Here is a 22,655-nt window from a genome sequence, read left to right on the forward strand (position 1 = left end):
CTTTCAAAAACTTGATCTCTTTCATTTCCTTTAACTGTTCTCTTTGTGAGTTACCCCTTTTACATTTCTCTACTGTTAATGTTAGTGAGTATATTAGTTTGCTCAGGCTGCTGTAACAAAGTACCACAAACTTGGTGGCTTAAGCAATGGGAATGTATTGTCTCACAGTTCTGGAGATTAAAGTCTGAGATTCAGGTGTCAGCAGTTGGTTCCATCTGAGGCTATGAGGGAGAACCTGTCCAGGCCTCTCTCCTGGCTTCTGGTGGTGGGCTGGCAGTCTTACCCTTGCTTGGCTTGTAGACGCAGCACCCTGATCTCTGCCTTCACGTTCACATGGCGTTCTCCCTGTGTGTGTGTGTCATCTCTTTGTCCAAATTTTCCCTTTTTATAAGGAAACCAGTCATGTTGATTTAAGGCCCACCCTAATGACCTCATGTTAACTTGATTACATCTGTAAAGATCTTTTTTTCCAAATAAAGTCACGTTCTGAGGAATTGAGGGTTAGAATGTCACCTTACCATTTTGGGGGACCATAGTTCAGTCATAACAGTGAGTTTCAAGGGGGAATAAAGATAAAGTGTGTGACACCCTCTGTGTTTAACAGAATGTCTAGTTATTGTAATATTTTTAAAGATGCTTTTAGTCGCCTCTGTCTTCACTGAAGATCAGAAAGCAACTCTTAGTAAGTAATTTTTAGATTACAGCTGGAGATTTTTGTTCAGACTTGTGTGACTACTAAAATTTCTGCTGGTTTCCTGAATGTTTAAGATCAGTATCTGAGTCACCTCATTTTCTGTTCTTGCTTTGTTTCTAAAGTAACTTGAAGGTTGGCAAAAGGACTAAAGAAAGAACAGCGGTGGTGTCTTGTGAGAAAGTAAATCCTAGCTGTATCATGGCATGGTTCCCTGAACATCATCAGCCAGGTTCCCATGCTCCGTCTTCTGTGTTAATTATCCTCTATTTCTTTTTCAGATATGAGCCTTCCTGGAGTTTAAGTTCTCATACATTTTCTTGTTTTTGGATCCCCAGTCCCTTTACTTAAAGTTGTCCGCTCCTGTCCTGCCTCTCTTACTCTCTGGCAGCGTCACCTTCTTTAATTTACGTCATAATTGTTATCCTAGTCTAGAATTTTATTTTTCATTTGTTGTCTCTCTCCCTCTGTTGGAATCTAAGCACTATGAGGACAGGTACCTCTTCAGCCAAGTTCACTGCTTGATCCCAGCTTTCAGAATAGAATAGTGCCTGGTACATCAGAGTAGACACTGCTTTTGAACAGATCAGTGAGTGAACCAGGTTTTATTCTCCAGCCTTCCAAATGTTGCTTCACTGACTTACTGATGCTCATGGGAGTTCTCTTTTGTTGAAGTAGAGTGTGCGGGTCAGCTTGTGATAACACACTTGTGCAGCCTTACCTTGTGTTTGCTTTGCAAAGCTACATAAAACTAGGACACAACTCAAACTGGGGTGATGGGTGGCACTGAAAGCGGCAGTGCACTTGGTGACAGTCGCTGTCTCCACAGCTTCTCCCTTTATCCACCCGAATGTCCTCCCAGAGCTGGGAAAGGGAGGTCTGCCTCCTAACGGTTCTGAAAATTCCCCTGGGGTCCCAGTGGGCACTGCGCAAAATAAAGCAGGGCATGAATTCGAGCTTGTTTTAATTGGCGTTAGTGGAAGACTCTCACCCGTCTCCACAGCCTCTCCCCGCTTTCCCAGGACCCTCTGCAGACACCGGCATGGGGTACCTGGAGTTGGGAGCAGGATCTCTGCATGGCTGCACAGGAGTTCACATCCCTGCTTCTCAGCCTCGTGGTCACCAGGTTCTATTTAACTGAGACAGGTAGACCCAGGCAGTTCCAAAGAGAAGAGTGGAGAAGTGGTGAATCTGTGCTTACTGATCGAAAAGACTTCCCTCTGGGAAACTGGGAGACTGCATTCCTGAGAGTTAAATGCAAGAGTGATTGTAGGTGTTTGAAAAAACTGAGTGTGTCATGGAAACTGAGGAATTCTCCTGGTCACTTTTATGACATCAGTTAAGTAAACTGATGGATAGTCCTTGTTTTTTTCCTCTTGTATCTTTTTTTTTAATTGGTGTTCTACTAGTAATCAGGGAAGATCTTTCTCTCTACCTACAGGAGTCATTAAAAGATGATTGACGCAGTATGTGAGGTTGGTGAAATTGTTAATGCAGCAGAAGTCACCTTCTAACTAGAATTGTGGCATTGTCTTGGTTTCATCATAGCACACTAGAGGGTTACAAACACAGTGGCTTGGCATTCTTTTGATGTCCTGAAGGTGATTGCTGTAGCTTTGATCTCACTAATATTCCTTTGAATTTCAGTTAGTTTAGAAAAATACGTGCCTTCAAAAATGGAGTGTACATATTCATGAAGTGTTGAAGCTGACAGCTCTTATGCAAAAGTTTACAACCAGCTTTGGAGTTCCTAGAAGGTTTAGAGAACTTGATGTCGGTGACAAAGTCTCTCTAAAACCTCATGATGCTTTCTGTGTGTGGTAAGGAGGAGTGGGGAATGGAGTGTGGTTCTGTTGTTTGGGATATGTATATGATATTTGATAGATAGTTATATACCATACGTATTGTCTTGGGATGTGAGCAAATAGTCATTTCCTTCCTGCAGCCTCACAGTGCCTATTGAGATGGGGGTGATGGATGATGATAATTAATGGACAATTTTCAGGATGAAAAATATTACTGTTTAACAGATGAGACACATTATTTAGTAAGTCTAAAGTTTACCCTTAGGATCTAATAACCTCAAGTTCTTCAGTTTTGCTGTCATTACAGATGGATAATAAGGAGGCTGTGATGCTGCACCCCTCCTCACCCCAGAAAGAATGATATGGATCATATGGATAATATGTTTGTACTCCTATAAAAAAAAAGTAACTGTAAGGGAATATGACTAAAAACTTATGCTTTCAGGGGCTGGCCCTGTGGCATAGAGCTTAAGTTCGCACTCTCTGCTTCAGGGCCCGGAGTTTCGCTGGTTCGGATCCTGGGCACAGACCTAATGCCACTCATTAAATCATGCTGTGGTGGCATCCCACATAAAACAGAGGAAGATAGGCACAGATGTGAGCTCAACGACAATCTTCCTCAAGCGAAAAGAGGAAGATTGGGGCCAGCCCTGTGGCCAAGTGACTAAGTTCTCGTGCTCCGCTTCAGCAGCCCAGGGTTTTGCTGGTTCAGATCCTGGGTGCGGACCTAGCACCGCTCATCAAGCCATGCTGAGATGGTGTCCCACATGCCACTACTAGAAGGACTTATAGCTAGAACATACAACTATGTACTGGGGGGCTTTGGGGAGAAGAAGCAAAAAAAAGGAAGATTGGCAACAGATTAGCTCAGGGCCAGTCTTCCTCAAAAAAAAAGTTAATTATAAAAGTCCAAAAAACTTATGCATTCTAGTGTACATTGCCCACTGTAGTGGCAATATATGCATTTTAATGATACTGTCATTTTTGAAAACATTTTGACACGCCCGTTCCATTTTTAAATTGCTTTCAGAGTCTCAAAATATATCATTTTATGCTCAGTAGTGGAAGATCTTTATCCTTAAAGATAGATTAGGCTTTTGGAAATAGGCAGAAGTCATTCAGAGCAACATCTGGTGGATCATGTATGACAGAGATGAATCATGTCTATTTTTGTATTGTTTGTGTTGTGACCATATAGTAATGATACTGATGTTTATCCTGTGTAGCACCTAAATTTAATTTAAAGACAGTTCTTTCAGAAAAAAAGTACTAACAACATCCTAGACAGTGGCATATCAATGGACTTGGTTTATTGTAGCCTTCAGAGGTCATTAATTTAAAAGACATTTGTGAGACCCCAGCTAGAACAGTCATATAAATACAGGGCCACATACCATCTGTCTAAACCAGTGGTTCCCAATTGGAGGAAATTTTGTGCCCGGGGGCACTCAGAAATGACTGGAGACATTTTTGATTGTCACCACTGGGAAGGATGAAGCTGGCATCTGGAGGTGGGAGGCTGTCATGCTACCCCCCTCCTCGCCCCAGAAAGAATGATATGACCCCAATGTCACTATGCCAAGGCTGAGAAGCTTTGTTCTAAACTATTAACGGGGTTCAGTCACCCCCATGGCTTGGCCAGGATTGCCCCCAATGGCCTTTTCCCAGCAGTGTCCTGTCCTGAGAGCCTGAGCATAGCACGGGTCTGCTAGGGGAGCACAGGGTGCAGGTCTGGGGGCACTTTGGCTTGTGCTTCCTTCCTGTGCCCTTAGCTAAATTAATTGTTTTCACAAAACATCCCTAGGGTCTGAAAAGAAGAAACACAAACACTGTCATTGTGTTTTGGGTTTGTGATATACAGGGTCTGCTAAAGGCTGCACTGGTGCCTGGCCTATAATAGGCATATAGTATGCTATGGCATATAGTAGGCGCTGGCAAATGTTTGTTAAATGAACGTTTCCATAGCATTGTCCTTCCGGAATGAACAATCAGCATGCATTTATATTCATTCTATACTATTTCATTTTAAGAGTTGTTATATGATGTGTAAGACTAGATTGAGCATGTTTTTATCTACTTTGACTGCGAAGTAATTTAATTTTCCAGTACCTGTGTGTTCTCATCTTTCAAACAGCAATTTAGATTGGAATCAGGAGTTCTTTCCTTGGGGTCCACATTATCAGTCATAGAGGAGTTCCTGCAGCTCCTCAAACAACAGAATTACATGCGTGGTTGTGTGGGTCAAAACGTATACTGCTGGTGTGCACGTTTTCTGTAAAGAGGGTATATTTGAGAGCTTAGTTGGGTTCTCAAAAATGAGAATGACACAGACTCTTATTGGACTATATATTCTCTAAGGTTACTTCTAGGTCTGTTTAGAAGCTTAGTTTAGGAATTTGAGGTCAGAAGTGGATTTGTTTTGGTCTAATGTAACTGTTTTGACTTGGGGGAAGCTCTCTGTTGTGCGTAGATAAACATAAAATGAAATTTACACATTATATTCTGTTGAAGGGTCATGCTTTAGGATCACCATGCTCATGTTGAAAACCAGATTGTAGGAAATACTTAATTGCTTTCTTTTTAGTAGAGTCAAATGCTCAGAAAACTTTAGTTAATGTCTTATTGTTTTACCTAGAGGCATGTAGAAATTATCTAGAAATTCATTTTTTAGACGAGAAAATTGAGGCCTAGTGGATATACAGTGACTTAGCTAGTTAGTAATAGTGTGGGAATAGAAGACAGTGATATTTATAGTTAACAATAAATATATTCTCATTTCTAGCTTTGGGCTAGACATTGCCCATTGAAGCAAGTATTGACATTGCTTCAAGTTTCAATTACGGTTTCAGTGCATTTTTTTTGTGTGGTAAAACACATAAAATTTGCTATTTTAACTGTTTTGAAGTATACAGTTTAGTGGCATTAATTACATTTGCAGTGTTATACAACCTTCACTACTATCTCCAAAATTTCTCGCCACCCAAACAGAAACTCTGACCATTAATTCCCATCCCCCTCCCCAGCCCCTAGTAACCTCTAATCTTCCTCTCTCTAAGAATTTGCCTAGTGTAGATATTTCATTTAAGTAGAATCATACAATATTAGTCTTTTTGTGTCTGGCTAGTTTCATTTAATATAACATTTTTAAGGTTCACCTATGTTGTGGCTTATATCAGAACTTCATTCCTTTTTATGGCTTTATAATATTCCATTGTATGTCTATACTACATTTAGTTTATCCATTTGTTTGTCTGTTGATGGACCTTTGGGTTGTTTCCACCTTTTGGCTGTTGTGAATAATACTGTCATGAACGTTGGTGTACAAGTATCTTTTGATTCCCTGTTTTCAGTTCTTTTGGATATGCATCTAGGAGTGGAATTGCCGGATCAAAGGGTAATTCTGTGTTTAGCTTTTTTGAGGAACTGCCAAACTGCTTTCCACAGTGGCTGTGCTATTTTATATTCTCACCAGGTTTCAATTGCACAAAAATTTCCGTTTTTCTACATCCTCACCAACACTTATTTTCCTTTTCTTTTGTAGCCATCCTGGCGGATCTAAAGTGGTATCTCACCATCGTTTTGATTTTTTTCCCCTAAAGATTAATGATGTTGAATATCTTTTCATGTACTTATTGGCCATGGGCCTTTTGCCCCTATTTTAACTGGGTTGTCTTTTTGTTGTTGAATTGTAGGAGTTTGTTATATATTCTGGGTATTAAATTCCTATTAGATATATGATTTGCAAATATTTTCTCCCATTCTGTAGGTTGTCTTTTCACTTTCTTGATGATGCCCTTTGATGTGAAAAGAAGTTTTTAATTTTGATGAGATCTAATTTACTTTTTTCTCTTGTTACTCACGCTTCTGGTGTCATATCTAAGAATCATTTGTCAAATCCAAGATCATAGAGATTTATTCCTATGTTTTCTTCTAAGATTTTTATGATTGTAGCTCTTATATTTAGGTCCTTGATCCATTTTGAGTTGATTTTTTTATATGTAGCGGTCCAGCTTCATTCTTTGGTATCCGAAAATCCAGTTGTCTCAGCACCATCTGTTGAAGAGACTATTCTTTGCCCATTGAATGGACTTGGCACCCTTGTCAAAAATCAGTTGGCTATAGATGTTTGGGTTTGTTTCTGGACTTTCAATTCTGTTCCATTGGTCTGTATGTATCTTTATTGCCAATACCACACTGTTTTCATTATTGTAGCTTTGTAATGGATTTTCAAGTCAGGAAATTTGTTCTTTCTTCTTTTTTCAAGATTATTTTTGCCCCTTACAATTCCATATAAATTTGAGGCTTGACTTTCCATTTCTGCAAAAAAAGGCTGTTTGGATTTTGAGAGGGATTGCATTGAATCTGTAGATTGTTTTGGGTACTATTGACATCTTAACAATATTAAGTCTTCATATCTGTGAACATGGGATGTCTCTCTCTTTCCTTAGATCGTTTTAAATTTCAGCAATGTTTTGTAATTTTAAATATGCAAGTTTTCACTTCTTTGGTTAAATTTATTCCTAGATATTTTATTCCTTTAGATTCCCTTTATAATATTTGCAATTTTAAAAATACCTAGCACGTTACATCTGAGTTCCAACTTAAGTACCAAGTCCTAGAAGATACTGTGGAAGACATCTTGAGGTTTGCAACTGGGTGGATTAGGGCTTGAACCTGGCTTTAACACTTCTAAAAATTAGCTGGTGATCTTGGATATAGCACATAATCTCTGTGAGCCTCTGTGTCTTCATCTGTAAAATATAAGGATAAAGCAAATCTTTCACAGAAGTTTTTTAGATCAGAGATAATATATGCAAAGGACTCCAGGGTGTGATTTGTGTGATTCAGAGTTAAGTACTGGATAAATAATGCTAGGCTGCCAGTAATGTGTTTTCTTCTATGGTTTCAATATAAATATTGGCTTACCATACCATTTCTCATGAACATTTAGCTTAAGTCACCTTTATTTGCTTATTCTTCTTCACATCCAGAAGTTTTGTGATTAAAGTATACATGAAAAACTTGAGTAAAATTGGGGGCTGGCATAGTGATTAAGTTTGTGTGCTTCGCTTCAGTGGCCCAGGGTTCATGGGTTCAGATCCCAGGTGCTGACCTACATACCGCTCATCAAGCCATGCTGTGGTGGCATCCCACATGTAAAATAGAGGAAGATTGGCACAGATGTTAGCTCAGCAACAATCTTCCTCACCAAATAAATCAATAAATAAGTTGAGTAAAATTGATTCGCTGCAAAGGCTAATGATTTTTTGACAAACTAGATATCCTGTTCCTCAGAGAGCCTTATAAAGTATGTTGAGTCTGGAAGAAAAATAAATTTTAATAAAATGTCACACTTATTCTGCATTTCAGTGATGCTGTGTCCTTGGAAGAGGGGAACCTTTCTTCCAATGTTGCTGCTTTCAAATACCTCTTTGCTTTCTTGGATCCTTTATGTGTCCCTACATTGCACGGTTAAATTATAGACATTACAAGCATTTAACTTCTAAGAATACCAAAGCTAACTTAATGCTTTACCCTCAATGGAGAATGCAGCTACGCCTGCCACCTTGGAATTGCGTTCATCGTTGTGTAATATAGCTGTTGTCATGTATAAATCTGGGTACCAATGCTAGAATTTTTCTCTTTTTCTTATATGTCTTAGGAGAACTTTAGATTGAAGTAGGCAGATTCAACTTTTGAAAGGCAATAATCTAAGATTCTGATTATTTTCATTTTCATTTAAATTTCAACAGTTAAATAAAATCTGTCACATTGTAAAAGTAAGTTCCTTAAGTTATCATTTTCAAAGGAATGTATTTTTGCTGCTCACTGTCTGAGCACAAATGAACCTGCCTACAAGAATATGAAATGCTGCATATTCTGATGGAGAGGGAAGGGTGATGGGGTTGCATTCAGGTTGAGAAACATGGAAGTTTGAAAAAGAAACAGAAATGGGAGAGCAAGATGACCACAGAAACAAAGCATGGTTGCGCGGTTCCTTGGGGAACCCATTTAATGCCATAAATCAATAATTTATTCTCTCACCCTCTGTCCTGTTAGGATGGCTCTTCCCAGCAGCACATGATGATTCTTAAAACAAGAATCCCAACTGCTGGGGTGGTATTTTCTTTATGCTTGCTGATATGATAGCAGGCAAGTGGTAGATTAAACATCACAGTGAGTTAAAAGCAAAGGCTCTGGAGTCAGACTGACGTTGATTTACGTCCTGGCTTCTGCACGTGGCAGCTGTAAGACATGAGCAGATTCTCACTGTTGATAGTTATGTATATGGGGGGTCAGTTGTTTATGTCCTTCATACATTTATCTCTTGAGACTCTAGTGTATTTATTGTTTTTTGTATGAATTTATATATGATAGAATTTTTACTTTTTCCTTAAGAAACTACATATCCGAGAGATTATTGCTAAATTCCTGATTTCTAAGTACTTAACATACCTTAGCAGTTCATCTACATAGATGGAAGAAGGGGGCAAGAGGGAGAGTACTAGCTAATTACTACTATCTTTAAAATAAAAAATTGTAATTGTTTGAAAGAGGTGAAATCACAGCAAGAAAATAATTAAAACGATCGTCACCACTGTTTCAAGTGGTCAGGAAAATCTTTAGTTACAAATGTGCAGAACCAGCTGTAGAAGGGAAATTCCTCTTGAGTGAATTCCTTAAGTGTTACTGATATCGTCACTTCTTGCTCACCTTCATTTATTATTTGTTGTTTTCTTTGGCAAGTTTTAAGCCATCTCACTTTTTGACTTGCAGTGGAGAATCCCCACACTATGCTTCCTCAGGTAACTTCTTGGCCTCGCTCACTGTTGTGATACACTGATGTGCTCCTGTTGGTTGTGAGTTTATAGCCAAGAATTTGTTTCTGAAGAGATTAAAGCACCACACTTTGAACATTATTTACTGTTTTAAAGTTTGACAATATGACTTGCATTGCCAAAGGATTTCTTGAGTGTAAGCAAAATGGGGGTGACATAGCCATCGTGTAGGAAATTGTTATATACTTAGGGTGTCACCGTGGGGACAGGGCCATTGCCTACTGCTGTTCAGAGGGTGAAATGAGAGAAGAAAAGGCAGACATTTAAACAGAAGCAGTTGTGACTTAATCAGACATGGACATACACCCAGTGAGGCACATGCCGTGGGGGTTCTGAGTGGGCAGAGGATTTCCCACTTGTTTTGGTTTTATTTTGTTCGAAGTGTTGTCCAGAATTTGTGACACAAATCAGTCCATGATTCTTCTGATCCTTGATTGGGCTGTTTAGCTTTACTCTCTTAATAATCAGATATACTTAACTGCTACAGCCACAACTCTCAGGTTGTCTCTCTGGTCTCAGAATATTGGGTGAAAGCTTCAGAGGGGTGAGGCCTCAGAGGTTGTCACTCCCAAACTCCTTAAACAGGGATGTATACACAGGATATTCTAGGTCATACGGTAAATGTGATACATTTGCCCTTGAACTTGGTAGAAGAAAACTTTGACCAGTTAGTCATGTTTTTCATATTTAAAAATGGATTTTAAAGATAAAATGTAAGTCTTCAAGAGGATTATCTTTGGGAGAGTCACTTTTAGCTAGGCCTTCTGACCTCAGGACACTCTTCCTGTTTTTCCTTCTGTGTTCCTAGAAAGACATGTTTGCATTTCATTATTCATCCATTCACAGTGCAAATGAAATAGTACTAGCTGTCTTGTTTAGTTTGGGGATTGTGTGAGGATGTAAAGAAACACTGTAAGTTGAGTAAACTAGATAGGTGTGATCCAGTAAGCAGTTAAACTACAAATGTATGAGAAATGTCAGAGTGGTATCAAGAGGAATTTTCTCTTGGTTTTGAAGAAAGCATATCAGTCCCTTTTGGATTGTTTTCATAGGTAAACAATGAATTATAAGTAATTCTAGACATGGGAAGAAAAACTTATGCGTTAGTATAGATGATAAGAGAACCATCTGGCTCAAGGAAATCTGTTTCAGGTGGCTGTGGTTCTTTTGTGTGGGTCTCTTTGTCATGAGTGACCTTGAAAATGCAGAAATGCACTTGATTTAATTCCTCCACTATAGAAAAATTATGGTGGAAATTATGAATTCTTTGTAATTGAGGCTTTAAAAAATATTTTCATTATTTTTTACTAATGAAAGCTTTTTAGTTCTCATCTCTTCTTTGGTATTTCAGTAGAAATATGTTGCTATTCCACAGTTTGACCACTTGGGGGAGTAGATTATTTTCATGTTTTGTGTTAAAATCAGAATATAATTTGTAGCATAAAGGTATTTCTTTTGAACCAGTTTAGCCCAACTTCAAATATGCAAATTTCAGGTTAGGAAGTTTTAAATAAATCCTTACATCTTCTTAAAAAGCCCTTTATAATACCTAGTCTCATATACTTATGTGATTAGTAGTGGAAAAAAACAAAGAAGGTATATATTTTACTAGCATTATCATCAGCTGTGGAATCTGAACAAGATTCTGACTCTCCTGACTAGCATTTTAGCTTTGTTTCCCTAAGCTAGACTTTTTCTTGAAAAATTTAAGTCTTGGAAAAAAGACTTCTAACTTCTACTTGTTTTTGTTTTTTTTAAGATTATTGAAGATGCTATGCAAAAGTAAAAAGATGTTTTTCTCAATATTCAACCATTTATTCTTAGCCTATAGAGAAAAAGTTTGACTATAGAGTAGCATTTTTCTTTGAAAAATCATATGGATGATTAAGAATTGTTGGTTGTGATTTTAGCTCTTACTGATCAAGTCCAAGAAGTGCTCCCACTCAAAGGATGGTCTGGGACCAGAACTTTGGGTACTAGCCTGGGGGTCAGGTGCTCTACAGGTCACCACAGGGGGAAGACAGAGGTGTGCACCCTGTGATGAAATAGATATTTGGAAGATGAGCTCACCCACTGGGTCCATGGTGCATACGTCTTTGCAGTCAGAACATTCTATGAGTCATCCATCCAAACAGTGAAACAATACCAAGACTAGCGGGAAACCAAAGTGGCTGGCCTGGAGCTTGCTTCTTGTGTAAGAGGCATTCCAGGCGAAGGTTGCCTGAACAGAGTTCATGCCCGCCAACCTCTGCCCTCCTGGACCTTGCCGCTCTTCCTCCCTCTTCCCTGTCAACCTCCATCCCCCTTCCCCTAGCACCTCCTCTTGTGGTCTCAGCCTGGCTTCATGAAGAAACACCAAACCAGCATCAGGTGCCCACTGTTTGCTGACCTCTTTCTGGTCCTCAGTTTCGTCGTATTTAAAATGGATAAGGTTTTCTTTTCCCTGTTTCTTCATCCCTCCTTCCACCCTCCTACTTACAGTTCCCCCCTTCTCCTGTCTTACCCCTGCATGTTTTCTCTTCTCTTCCAGGTTTTATTTCCCTTGCTTTTCCTTTTTCTACCCTTCCTCATCTTACATAGTTGCTCTTTAATCGCCTTTCTTGTTCTACTTGCTTCCTCTCTCCTCAACTCACTTCCGTTTCTCCCCACCCTCTCATTTCTTCTTCCATTTTTCCCACGGGCAGCACCCCAATACTGATTTTTTTTACTGCCATCTGATGCTGGGGATCTGGAACTGCAGTAGGACATGGAGGAAGAGGCTTAAATTTTTATGCGTTGCATAATTAGACCAAAAATAATCGCTTCTCTTTTGAAAGGAGGAATTTGTGTACATGATGTATATTGAATTAGATTATGAATGCCTGTGGGCACTTCTGTGTACTCCAGGCTCATTGATATCTGGTAGTCTGGGCAGCAAGCAGTGTAACATATTGAATGCAAGATAAATCTTCCCGTATCTAATTTTGGTGAAATTTATTTTCGGTTCTGCCATTTCACATTTTCGTTGTATGTATCTTGGTGGTATATTGCTGTGGTAAACATTACCAACTCCCTCTTACTTGATCACACATTTGGAAATTTTGTCATTTAGTGATGGTTAGAGGTAGAGAAAAAGGTTTAATAATGTGAACGTCTCAACTAGCCTCATGGCTGAGTGGTTAAAGTTCCACGTGCTCCACTTCGGCGGCCCAGGTTCAGATTCCAGGTGGGAACCTGCTCTACTCATCAGCCATGCTGTGGAGGCATCCCACATACAAAATAGAGGAAGATTGGCACAAATGTTAGCTCAGAGCTAATCTTCCTCAAGCAAAAAATGAATGAATAAAAAATTATGTGAACATCATTAAATATGTAAGGATCAGCCAGTATATTGTTAATGAATTAACTAAATACTTTCATGGGATGATGAAGAATCCTGTCATCTTCAGTTCTTCATTAGTAGAACTTTGGCTGAGTGTTCATCCCAACCCCCTCCCCACACACACACACTTCTCTTAAGATTGTCTCAAAACTCTAAAGTAGTGCGATCTGATTGAAATATAATGGGAGCCACATATGTAATTTTAAATTTTCTAGTAACATTAAAAGGAAAAGAAAAAAGCAGGTAAATGAATTTTAAGAATATATCTTATTTAACTCAGTATATCCAAAATATTGTCATTTCAACATGTAACCTATATATAAAAAATTATGAGAGATTATTTCACACTCTGTTTTCATTCTGTGTGTGTATTTTACGCTTACAGCACATCTCAATTGGTACCAGCCACATTGCAAATGTAGCCACATGTACATTTAGCCAAATGTAGCCAAATGGCTATTTGTAACGAACAGCATAGTTCTAGACACTGGCCTGAATAAAACAGTGTATTTAATTAAAAAATAATATATTTTGTATGTGTTAAGTGTGTTTTAGGTTTTAAAAAAATTCACTTGACGTTACTATATGTTGATTTACTGAGTGGAAAGGAAATACCAGGAATGTTTGAATTTTACAATGTTGCATTGTCATACTATTGAGGTTAAGTTCTTCATTATTATATTATTATATAATGTTAATATTATAACAATATAACTAATATTAATAATAATTATTATTATAATTTGCTCATTATTTATAGTGCTCAGCAGGCTATCTCCCTTCCACAATAGTGAAAATATATTGGGTCATGCCAATATGACAAACTAAAAAGTTAAGATTACTTCTTCATATGTATAGGTGTTTTTATTTCTACAAACGAGGATCTGATTGATTTAGAGAATCATTAACCCAATCCCTGTCCCGTGTGATAGAAGCTGCAGTGGCCGTCGTGTGATTGGCAGGACCTGTTACCTATCAGTGTAAACACGTGGCACAGCCTGTCCCCTGCCCCTGCTTATCTTCTTCAGAGAGAAGGGGTTGAGGCGTTTTGAGCAAATCTTACTGGTAAAGTTGTGTGTGTATCTTTTTTTTTTTTAAAGAACCATTTCCTTTCAGTTTTAACCATATGACTGTGTCTGCAAACAGTTTGCACTCAGTCTGTCAGCAGAGCAGCTTTCTGTTTTGGTAATTTAGAAGTGTACCTTCATCTCTGAAAAAAGACATGGTTGATAAGCTACTTCCAATTTTAAGATGTTTTCCTTAGAAGATGATAGTGAAGATAAGGAGGAGAAGGTTCATGAAGGCTCATTAAGTAAAAGTGAAGGTGTTTACCGTGGAAAGGCCCCTGCTGGTATCCTGGTGAGTTACGTGCACTGATGTGTGATTTGCCTGCTTGCCCAATCTGGATGGTTTGAGAGAAGGCCGGGGAGTGGAGGGGGCCTCATGCTCATGCCTTTTCTTAGCAAACTGTAGCATCATAATGGATTTTATCAACTTTTAAAAGTTATGTTCAACAGGCATCTTTGGCTACCTGCTCTCTCTCATTCACACTATGCCATCTTTCTACTTTTTTCTACTTATTATTTAACAAATAATGACTTTCTGCCTAGAAAAGAAAATGAAGTTGCTGCTTTAAACAGAAGTTTTTTAAAAACTGGGTTTCAAACTAAATGTATCTAGTTTCATATTCTCTTTGCATCCAAGTGTAGTAGTTGAGGAATAAAAAACATTTAAAACTTTTATGGTCCTAGCCAGAATTTTTTGAAAACTAATATTTTGAAACTGGCATTTTATTCTGATATATGACAGAGAAGAATGACCACAGGCTTTTTTCTCCTATGATCGCAAACAAACAGATTTTCTAAGCTTGAAATATATGGGGAAAATGCACATTGTCTGAGTTTTTTAATCTAGCATTTTCTCTCTTCTTACAAGATGTAAAATAAAACAAGTCAGGTGCACTTAGTGCAAGTTCTGGAAGTCTGCATTAAAGAAAACATCAGGGGAATTAAGGACAGTATAACTTTACTCTGCCTATGAAACCTTTTCCTTTAAAAATAATCTGAAGTAAATGCAATGAGATAAAGATTTTTTTTTAGAAAATAGTATGTTTTTATAGAAGTAAGTGTAAAATAAACAACACAAAAATTAGGCAGTTTCTAAAATGTGGCTCATAATCAGATTGATTTTAGTTTTATAGTTATAAAAATTTTTGTCACCTTTAAAAATGTTATCACGTTTGCGTGCTTTTTGCTTTTGGACCGGTTGGTACAAGTGTCCTCGTTCGGGGTTCTTGGGAACTGATGGAACTGGACATTGTGTGAGTATGAATGGGAGTCGGTGCTAGTGAGAGGCAGTTTAGCTTTGACATTTCCTTTTAATAGTATCGAGTCTGTGCATGCATGGATTCATGCACATTTGTCGTAAAGGTCAGAAGGGAGAGTATTGAACATAGCTGACTCTTAGGAAATACTTAAAAAATTCATTTAACAAGTAGCACTGACACACACACACCACCCATCACAGGAAGAAGTTGTTATGCTTCCTACTGCTGGTGTTTTCTAGAGGGAGGTCGCCTGGTGTTCGATTCGGCTGCATTTTATTAAGTTACCTTTTATGGTGATGTTAGAACATTGAAGTCGCATGGGTCACCTCCCTGCCCCAAGAGAAACTTGGATTTTCTGAATGACTTGTGTTCAGGACCCCGGATTTGATATCTGCTTAATAAGCCGTGCTGATTATATACAAGTTAGACTTTATAACCTGGGGGTGAATGTGGCAAGGGAGAATCCTGGTTTTCAGGGTCCAGGCAAACCTTGTTGGAAGGTGAAAGTCTCATTTTAAAGGAGATGATTTTATGTATTTGGACCGTAAATGTATAAATCTCATAATGTAACAAACCATCAAAAGACTTCTGTGCTTTGTTAGAAATTGGGAATTTTTGAAAAATTACGTTTCCATAATTTTTAAGCAAGTGAAGATAGTTCCTTTATTTGGTAAGGAAGAGGCTAAACTATTTCATGTTCAAATACCTTGAAGTTCCAAAATAATCTGCTGGCCTTGTTTACCCCTCCCCCCTTATTTTAAATTACTTTGATTGCATTTTTTAAATTAGGGCAGAATGTACTGCAAGAGTTCTTAGCCAAACTTGTAATCCTAAGAAATGCTTCTAGAAGCAAGTCTTTCTGTGGTTTAGAGCTGGAAGGGACTTCAGAGGGCATCTGGCCATTCTTACTAGAGATGAGACCCATCCACAAGGGTTGTGACCTGTTCCTGGGGCAGAAGTGAGCCTTGACCTTGGTCTTCACATCCTCACGAGCAGGAGGGGACTCCAGGAAGCCCTGAGGGCAGTGCTTCTCCATCCTTGTCCCTCTATGCTCTTTGTCACAGGACCTGGGCACCTGTGCAGTTGAGACCAAAAAGCTCTTTTTTCAGAGAGAATTTTGTGTATTTATATTATTTACAGCAAGATGTAGTGACATAAACAGTGGTAGAAGATAGCAAGTCACCCTGTAGGCGGGGCGTGTGGCTTGGGGCACAGTGCCTTGTATGAGATAGGAAATCCTCTGTGAGGGGTGGAGGAGCCTCCCTCCCCGCCCCCACCCCCCTTAGCACATTTGTCTTTGCTCCCTGCTGCCCAAATCCTACAGCAGCGCTAGGTGACTGGGCCCCAAACCAAACGTTTTCCTCCACTCCAACAAGGACTGTGTTCACAAAACTGATTATTTAGTTGTAAAGAATTTCCTTTCCTCACAGAAATGTAGTGATGTTGTTAGGCAGTTTGAAGGAGTACATTCTCTGAAAATCTTGATGTTTTTCACAACTTGTTTGCCTCTTCTAATCCTGACGTCACAGATGAGGTCAGGAATTTGGGGGGAAGTAGCTTAGAGGCTGTGGCCAGAAATATGTCTAGGCTGTTTGAAAATTATTTATTATCCATTTTTGTATTTATGCCGCCATCTGTTTTCAGAAAGGAAGGTCTTAGAGATGGCTTACAGTTAAAACATATGCGTGCATTCGACTGCTCCTCAGTACAGTAGATGCACGACTGAACTGTGAATTCAAAGAAAACAAATTCTCTTCATTCAGCGAATATATGTGCCTCACTGAGTTTGCTAGATGCTCACAAATTTTTTGGTTTGCATTTACTAATATGTCTGAATTATTTGCTGCTCTGAGTTTGTGAGTAACACACCCAGACAGATCCCCAGCAAATGGCTGAATACTACCTCTTTTAGTTTGCCCAGATGCTTGGTCCTGATTACATACTCCCAGTTAGCTAAGCTGATTCACCCAGTTGATTAGGATAAGCCCAGTATTGTAGATCTGATCCAGGTACTGGTCAGTTTTGTGTGTGTAGGAAAAACAAGTCATCATCCCATAACTGTATCTTTAGATGTCTGAAAAAGTGAGGCCTTGGTTCAGTCTAGAGGAATTGGACACAACTCTCTGAAAGGATCTGGATAAAAATTTTACCTCTCTTGGAAAAATACTTATCTTTTTATGCAGTTTGTGTTTTACATTCATATCTTAGGTATTAAGTATTCAAAACAAACCCAATTCTACTGAAGAAAAAATTATAAACACCAATTCTAGAGTAGATAATTTTTGCGTGTGTGTTTTACATTACTACTTATCTAATTAAAGGTAGGGGAAATAATTTTTGTTAAATTTTTTACTATTTTGTGTCTTGTTCTCGAAAAGTATTTCTTTTTTATTTGTCTCTTCTTTGAAGCCTATTGCATAACCTACAATCGTTGTCTGAGCTCTCTTACTTTGCTTAACATGAGACATTTAGGGAAGATATTTTTCAAAGGGTGGAAATACAACATGCTGATCTTATTTTATTAGAGTATCGTTTTTAACTCTGTGATGAAATCATATTTGGAACTTTGTGTGCTCTTGGTGTACCATCTTAACCTTAGCCCATATCTGTGTAGAAAAGACCTTTATCAGAAATTTGCCTAAAGCAAATCATACCCAGGAAAACCTGGAGGGAAATCTCTAGAATGTTATTACATTCTTTGAGACTTATCTGAACTCTACTTGAACTGCAAATAGAGGCTAGCCTCAGTTAGGTCAAGGGGCAGTGCTAAGATAATAAAAGTCATTTGTCATCTTTCTTTTATATTCTAACAAAACATGAGCTCATAACCATTAGAGACTGATACTCTGTCATAAGATTGACATTATGTTTGAAAAGTATTTCCTTCAGGCTAAGTGAGGCAGGACAGCAGGAAGTATACCCTTCAATTCTGTGTACTTAAGTTTTCAAGAGGGGACTGGAGTTGATCCACTTACCTGTGGTCATCAGACATAGCTTGAGAAGCTGACATTTTGGGGTCACTTGGGGGCTTTAAAAAGTACTTTGTACCTGTAGTCTAGGGCGTGGCCTGGTCCACAGGCTTTCTCGGAGCTCCACAGTGATTCTAGTGGCAGCCAAGGATGGTGATTCCCGAGTCTGACTAATCACTGGAAACCCTTCTGAGCTTTAAATGTAAAAGACAGATTTCCCAGACAGAACTGAATCAGAACTGAAGGGGGTAGTGGAGCCCAGAAATTGTTTTGTTTTTAAACAAAACCTTGGATTTAGTTGTCATATCACTGTAGTCTTCCTATCAGTGACAGTTCCTCAATCTTTCCTTTCTTTCATGACCTTACACTTTTGATGAGTACTGGTCAGTTATTTTGTAGAATTCCCCTCAATTTGAGTTTTTCTGATGTTATCTCCTAATTAGATGGAGATTGGTGGTGATTGGCAAGAATACCACACGTGCGATAGCCTCTTTTCAGTGAATTATCGTATCAGGGGATCCCTGATGTCAAGGTCTCTTATTACTGGTGAAGTTTCCCTGGATGGCTTGGTTAAGGTAGTGTCTACCGGGTTTCTCTACTGTGAAGTTACTATTTTTCCTTTTGTAATGAATATATATCTTAGGAAAGATACTTTGTGAATAGACAAACATTCTGTTTCTCCTCAAACTTTTGTCCTCTTTTCAATATTCACTGCCTGCCACAATTATTACTGTTGTGTTCTTTTTTTTTTTTTTTTTAAGATTTTATTTTTCCTTTTTCTCCCCAAAGCCCCCCAGTACATAGTTGTATATTCTTCGTTGTGGGTCCTAGTTGTGGCATGTGGGACGCTGCCTCAGCGTGGTTTGATGAGCAGTGCCATGTCCGCGCCCAGGATTCGAACCAACGAAACACTGGGCTGCCTGCAGCGGAGCGCGCGAACTTAACCACTCGGCCATGGGGCCAGCCCCCTATTACTGTTGTGTTCTAATAGTGGTTTTCTATTCCCCTCATTCTTTATTAATTGGAGTTCATCTTTAAGAGAATCTGTCCTTTCTCTCTACTTATTTATTAATTTAATTTATGTCAGTGTGCACTGCTGAATATTCTTTAGATTGTAATCTAATACTATCATTTTCTTCAAATTGTTCTAGCTTGAGCCATTGAAAGTTCTTTCACGTTAGCTCCTGTGTTATTTAACATGCCCCTATTCTTTTCATTTTGAGCACTTTCCTACTTTCTGGCAGTACTAGATGCTCCAGCATCATTTTGTATTCCTGCCCCCAGCCCTGGGATCAGCCACTTCTCCAAGGAGCCCTGATTTCTTTGATTGGAGAATGGTATTTAGAAACCAAGATCTGGGCTCTGGATGTGCTTGTTGCTTCTAGAGTATCCTTGGTTCTAGATCCTCTTAACAGAGACAGCTAGAATGTTAAATATGTATACTCTGTCAGGCATAAGCACATATGTATCTGTGCATCTGTCCACGGAGACCTCTAATTCCAGCCCAATACCACAGGGTTCCTTTTAGTCTTCTCTCTAGGAAGCTTCCCAAGTTTTTATGATTAATCAGACTTGGGGAACAATGGCTTTTGGATATATATCTGTTACATACGTTTTGGACTGAAAGGCTTAGAGCTTTAAGTACTCTTCTTTGATGAACAGTCTCTTCCTTGGTGAATCATTGTCGTTTTCCCTACTTGAATTAGTCATCATTTCCTCTTAGACTGAAAAGAGTTTTTAATGTAACTCTTAGTCTTCATAATGAAAGGAACTCAATCTCCTAGGAGAAGTGCCCTGTTTTTTGTAGTGGAGTGGAAACTGGTCAGTTTCATGGCCAGCATTCTTAGAAAAAAATTTGTCAGAGAAATTGAGCACACTCGAGGGAGTATTTAGTGGTTTGAATGCACAGGGAGGCCACATGCAACCCACTCAAATGACAAACGCACAGAATTTCACTAAAACCAAATTTATTTTAATCCTTGAATTATCTTCTTTTTGATGAGGCGGTCTACATTCTTTCTCTCAAGCATATCTTTCTTTCTAAAGCAGGTGCTTTGTCAGACTTCTTGATAATAAACTCTTCAGCGTTGGGTTGTTTAGGGTGTTTGGACTATGAACTTTAGACCTGCACGTACTTTTTCAGTTGGTAGCTACTAAGTTAGTGAAAGAGGTACAGTGACCTTCAAATCCTACTGAGGTGATTCATCTGGCTTGTTCCCACCTGAACTTAACCAGGGTACCATAGGATGCAGGGGGAGGGACTTTCAGCCCAGGGAATTACCATAGTTGGACCAAGTTTAAAATTTCTGCTTAATTCATCTGTGATAATAACTGAGGTTCTTTTGGGGGCATGAGAAGAAGAGGAGCGAAGTTTAACATGTCTTTCCCTAGACCTGCATACTGCAGGAACATGTTCATTTGTTCCCAGTCTCACAGCTGTAATTTTGACCATAGAAGAAGAGTCGTGATGTCAACTCCTGACTTCTAGGTCAGTGAATAAATAGAAAGAACTTCAAATAAAGTCAGGCTATGTCAAAGGACATTGTATCCTCCCAATGTCTGAACTAAACTGACAGTCATCACTGAAGATACTGTGTATTGTTTCCATAGAAACCTGCTAAGATGGTGTGGCTTTTATACATGAAAGTGAGCCAAACAATCAGACTTCCTGTTTTATTTTAGAGTTGCTGATGGTTACCAATGATCACCACCAAAATCAGTTAGCCACACAATTCTCTTATAGAAAGTTTGGGATGAGAACATGTTCATTAAAACATATCTGTGATCATAGTGTAATCATATCTTTCAGACTATTCCTAATAAGAAGCTTAACATTTTTCATGTACGATAGCATATAGAAGAATCATCATGGCCTTGTAAAAGATTTATGAAATTCCTGCTTACACATAGCCCTGAAAATGACATAAACTTAGCATTAGTGTTTTTAGGAGCTTGTGGTCCCAAGCACAGTAAAAAGAACCTGGGCATTTGAGACAGATAGACCTGAACTTTTGTCTGTACCTGTCCTTGTGTCACAGTTTGATTCCAGGTAAGTTGCTTATCTTCTCTGAGCATCAGTTTTCTTGCTAGTACGATGCATGTAACATCTGCCTCACCTAATTGTGGGGATTAAATGAGGTGAGGTCTGTAAAATGGCATCTGTTCTCTTTTCCCCCATCACTTCCCCATGGCTAACACTAGGAAGAACATTGAGTAAAACATCAGAATTGTAGTTTAGGTTATAGGTGGTTTGTCAGAGATAGGCACAGTTTAAAATGTTAAAGCATGAGTAAATGATGAGTTTGAATTTTTACCAGTGTAAGTGAATCTCTATTTTAAACACCTACCACAGAGGAAAATCCAAACTTATAAAAGTTAAATTATTACCACTTTGTAAAATAATTTAAGGAAGGATTTATTCTAATAGCAAACTCTCCCAGGTGTACTCAAGATATCTTAAAAACGTTAGCTACAATATCAACCTTGCAGAAGTACATATGAGCAATCCCACACCTAAGTATTTACCCAAATGAAATGAAATTATGTTCACACAAAAGCCTGTACACAAATGTTTTTAGTAGCTTTATTGGTAATCATCTAAAACTGGAAACAGCCCGGATGTCTTTCAGCTGATGGATGGATAAACAAACTTTTGTACACCCACACAAAGGGATGCTACTTAACAGCACCAAGGAGCAAACTCCTGATGCCTGCAACAATGTTGATTAATCTCAGATGCATTATGCTAAGTGAAAGAAGCCATATCTAAAAGGCTACGTACTGTCTGGTTCCATCTATATGATATTCTGGAAAAGGCAAGACTATGGAGACAGAAAACAAATCAGCGGTTGGCTGGAGATAGGGGAAGAGGATTGAGTACAAAGGGGCATAGGGGTGTTTGGGGCATGATCTAGTTCTGTATCTTCATTGTAGTGGTGGTTATGTGATCGCATGGTTAAAACTGTCCACTACAAAAGGATTAATTTTACTGTATGTAAAGTACACCTTAATTTTTTTTTAATGGAAAATCTATTTTGAATAGTTTAAGGTACATCTATTTAAAATCTTAAAATTGCATTTCATAGCAGACCTGACATGGATATTGAGCTAGAAATTTTAATATGCTGATAGATATAACCATTACACAAAGATTAACTAAGTAATAGTTTATCTTTCATGATTAATTATCAACAGAATCTTAAACTCATTACATTTCTTAATGATTTTACTTCTGTGTTTCTTACTAGTTTCTAGTCAGGTTAAATGCTCCCTGTAACATTATGATCTGTCACCTCATAAACAAGTAGGTTAGAACTGGGCGTATTTCAGCCATGACAGCAAAGATAAGAACTAAATTATCAGAAAGCTTTCTTATGAGGTGTTATTCTGCAATTTGAGGAATGAAGGGAGAAGCGCTGGAGAGAAATGCAGGAATGAGAAGCATTAAATTGGTAGAGAGCTGTGATAGTTTGAAATAAGTTTCGTCACCGGAATGATGTGGGGGTAGAGGAAAGTCGTTGGGGCCCTCTTTTCCTAGTGTGCTGCTTGCCACTTTAGGATATACTCAAGGAACACATTTTATTATGTGTAGTGACATCTAAAGATATCTGTAAAATTGGGGGGCCGAGTGGTTAAGTTCACGTGCTCCACTTCGGCGGCCCAGG

At 38.6% G+C, this 22,655-nt stretch overlaps 1 protein-coding gene across 5 annotated transcripts in view; it reads left to right on the forward strand.

Annotated features, from left to right (window-relative positions):
• Positions 1 to 22,655, forward strand: part of LPIN2 (lipin 2) — a 92,850-nt gene that overhangs the window by 13,264 nt on the left and 56,931 nt on the right. The window contains exon 1 of one of the 5 annotated variants that reach the window (XM_014832872.3): positions 13,697 to 14,055. The exons of the other annotated variants lie outside the window; for them this stretch is intronic. Coding sequence (XP_014688358.1) covers positions 13,948 to 14,055 — 108 coding nt within the window. The 5' untranslated portion in view covers positions 13,697 to 13,947. Of the gene's footprint in view, positions 1 to 13,696; positions 14,056 to 22,655 lie in introns of those variants that run through there. 5 annotated transcript variants of the gene reach the window in all.

The sequence above is a fragment of the Equus asinus genome, chromosome 7 (genome assembly GCF_041296235.1).
Source record: "Equus asinus isolate D_3611 breed Donkey chromosome 7, EquAss-T2T_v2, whole genome shotgun sequence".
In the NCBI taxonomy this organism is placed as follows: Eukaryota; Metazoa; Chordata; class Mammalia; order Perissodactyla; family Equidae; genus Equus; species Equus asinus.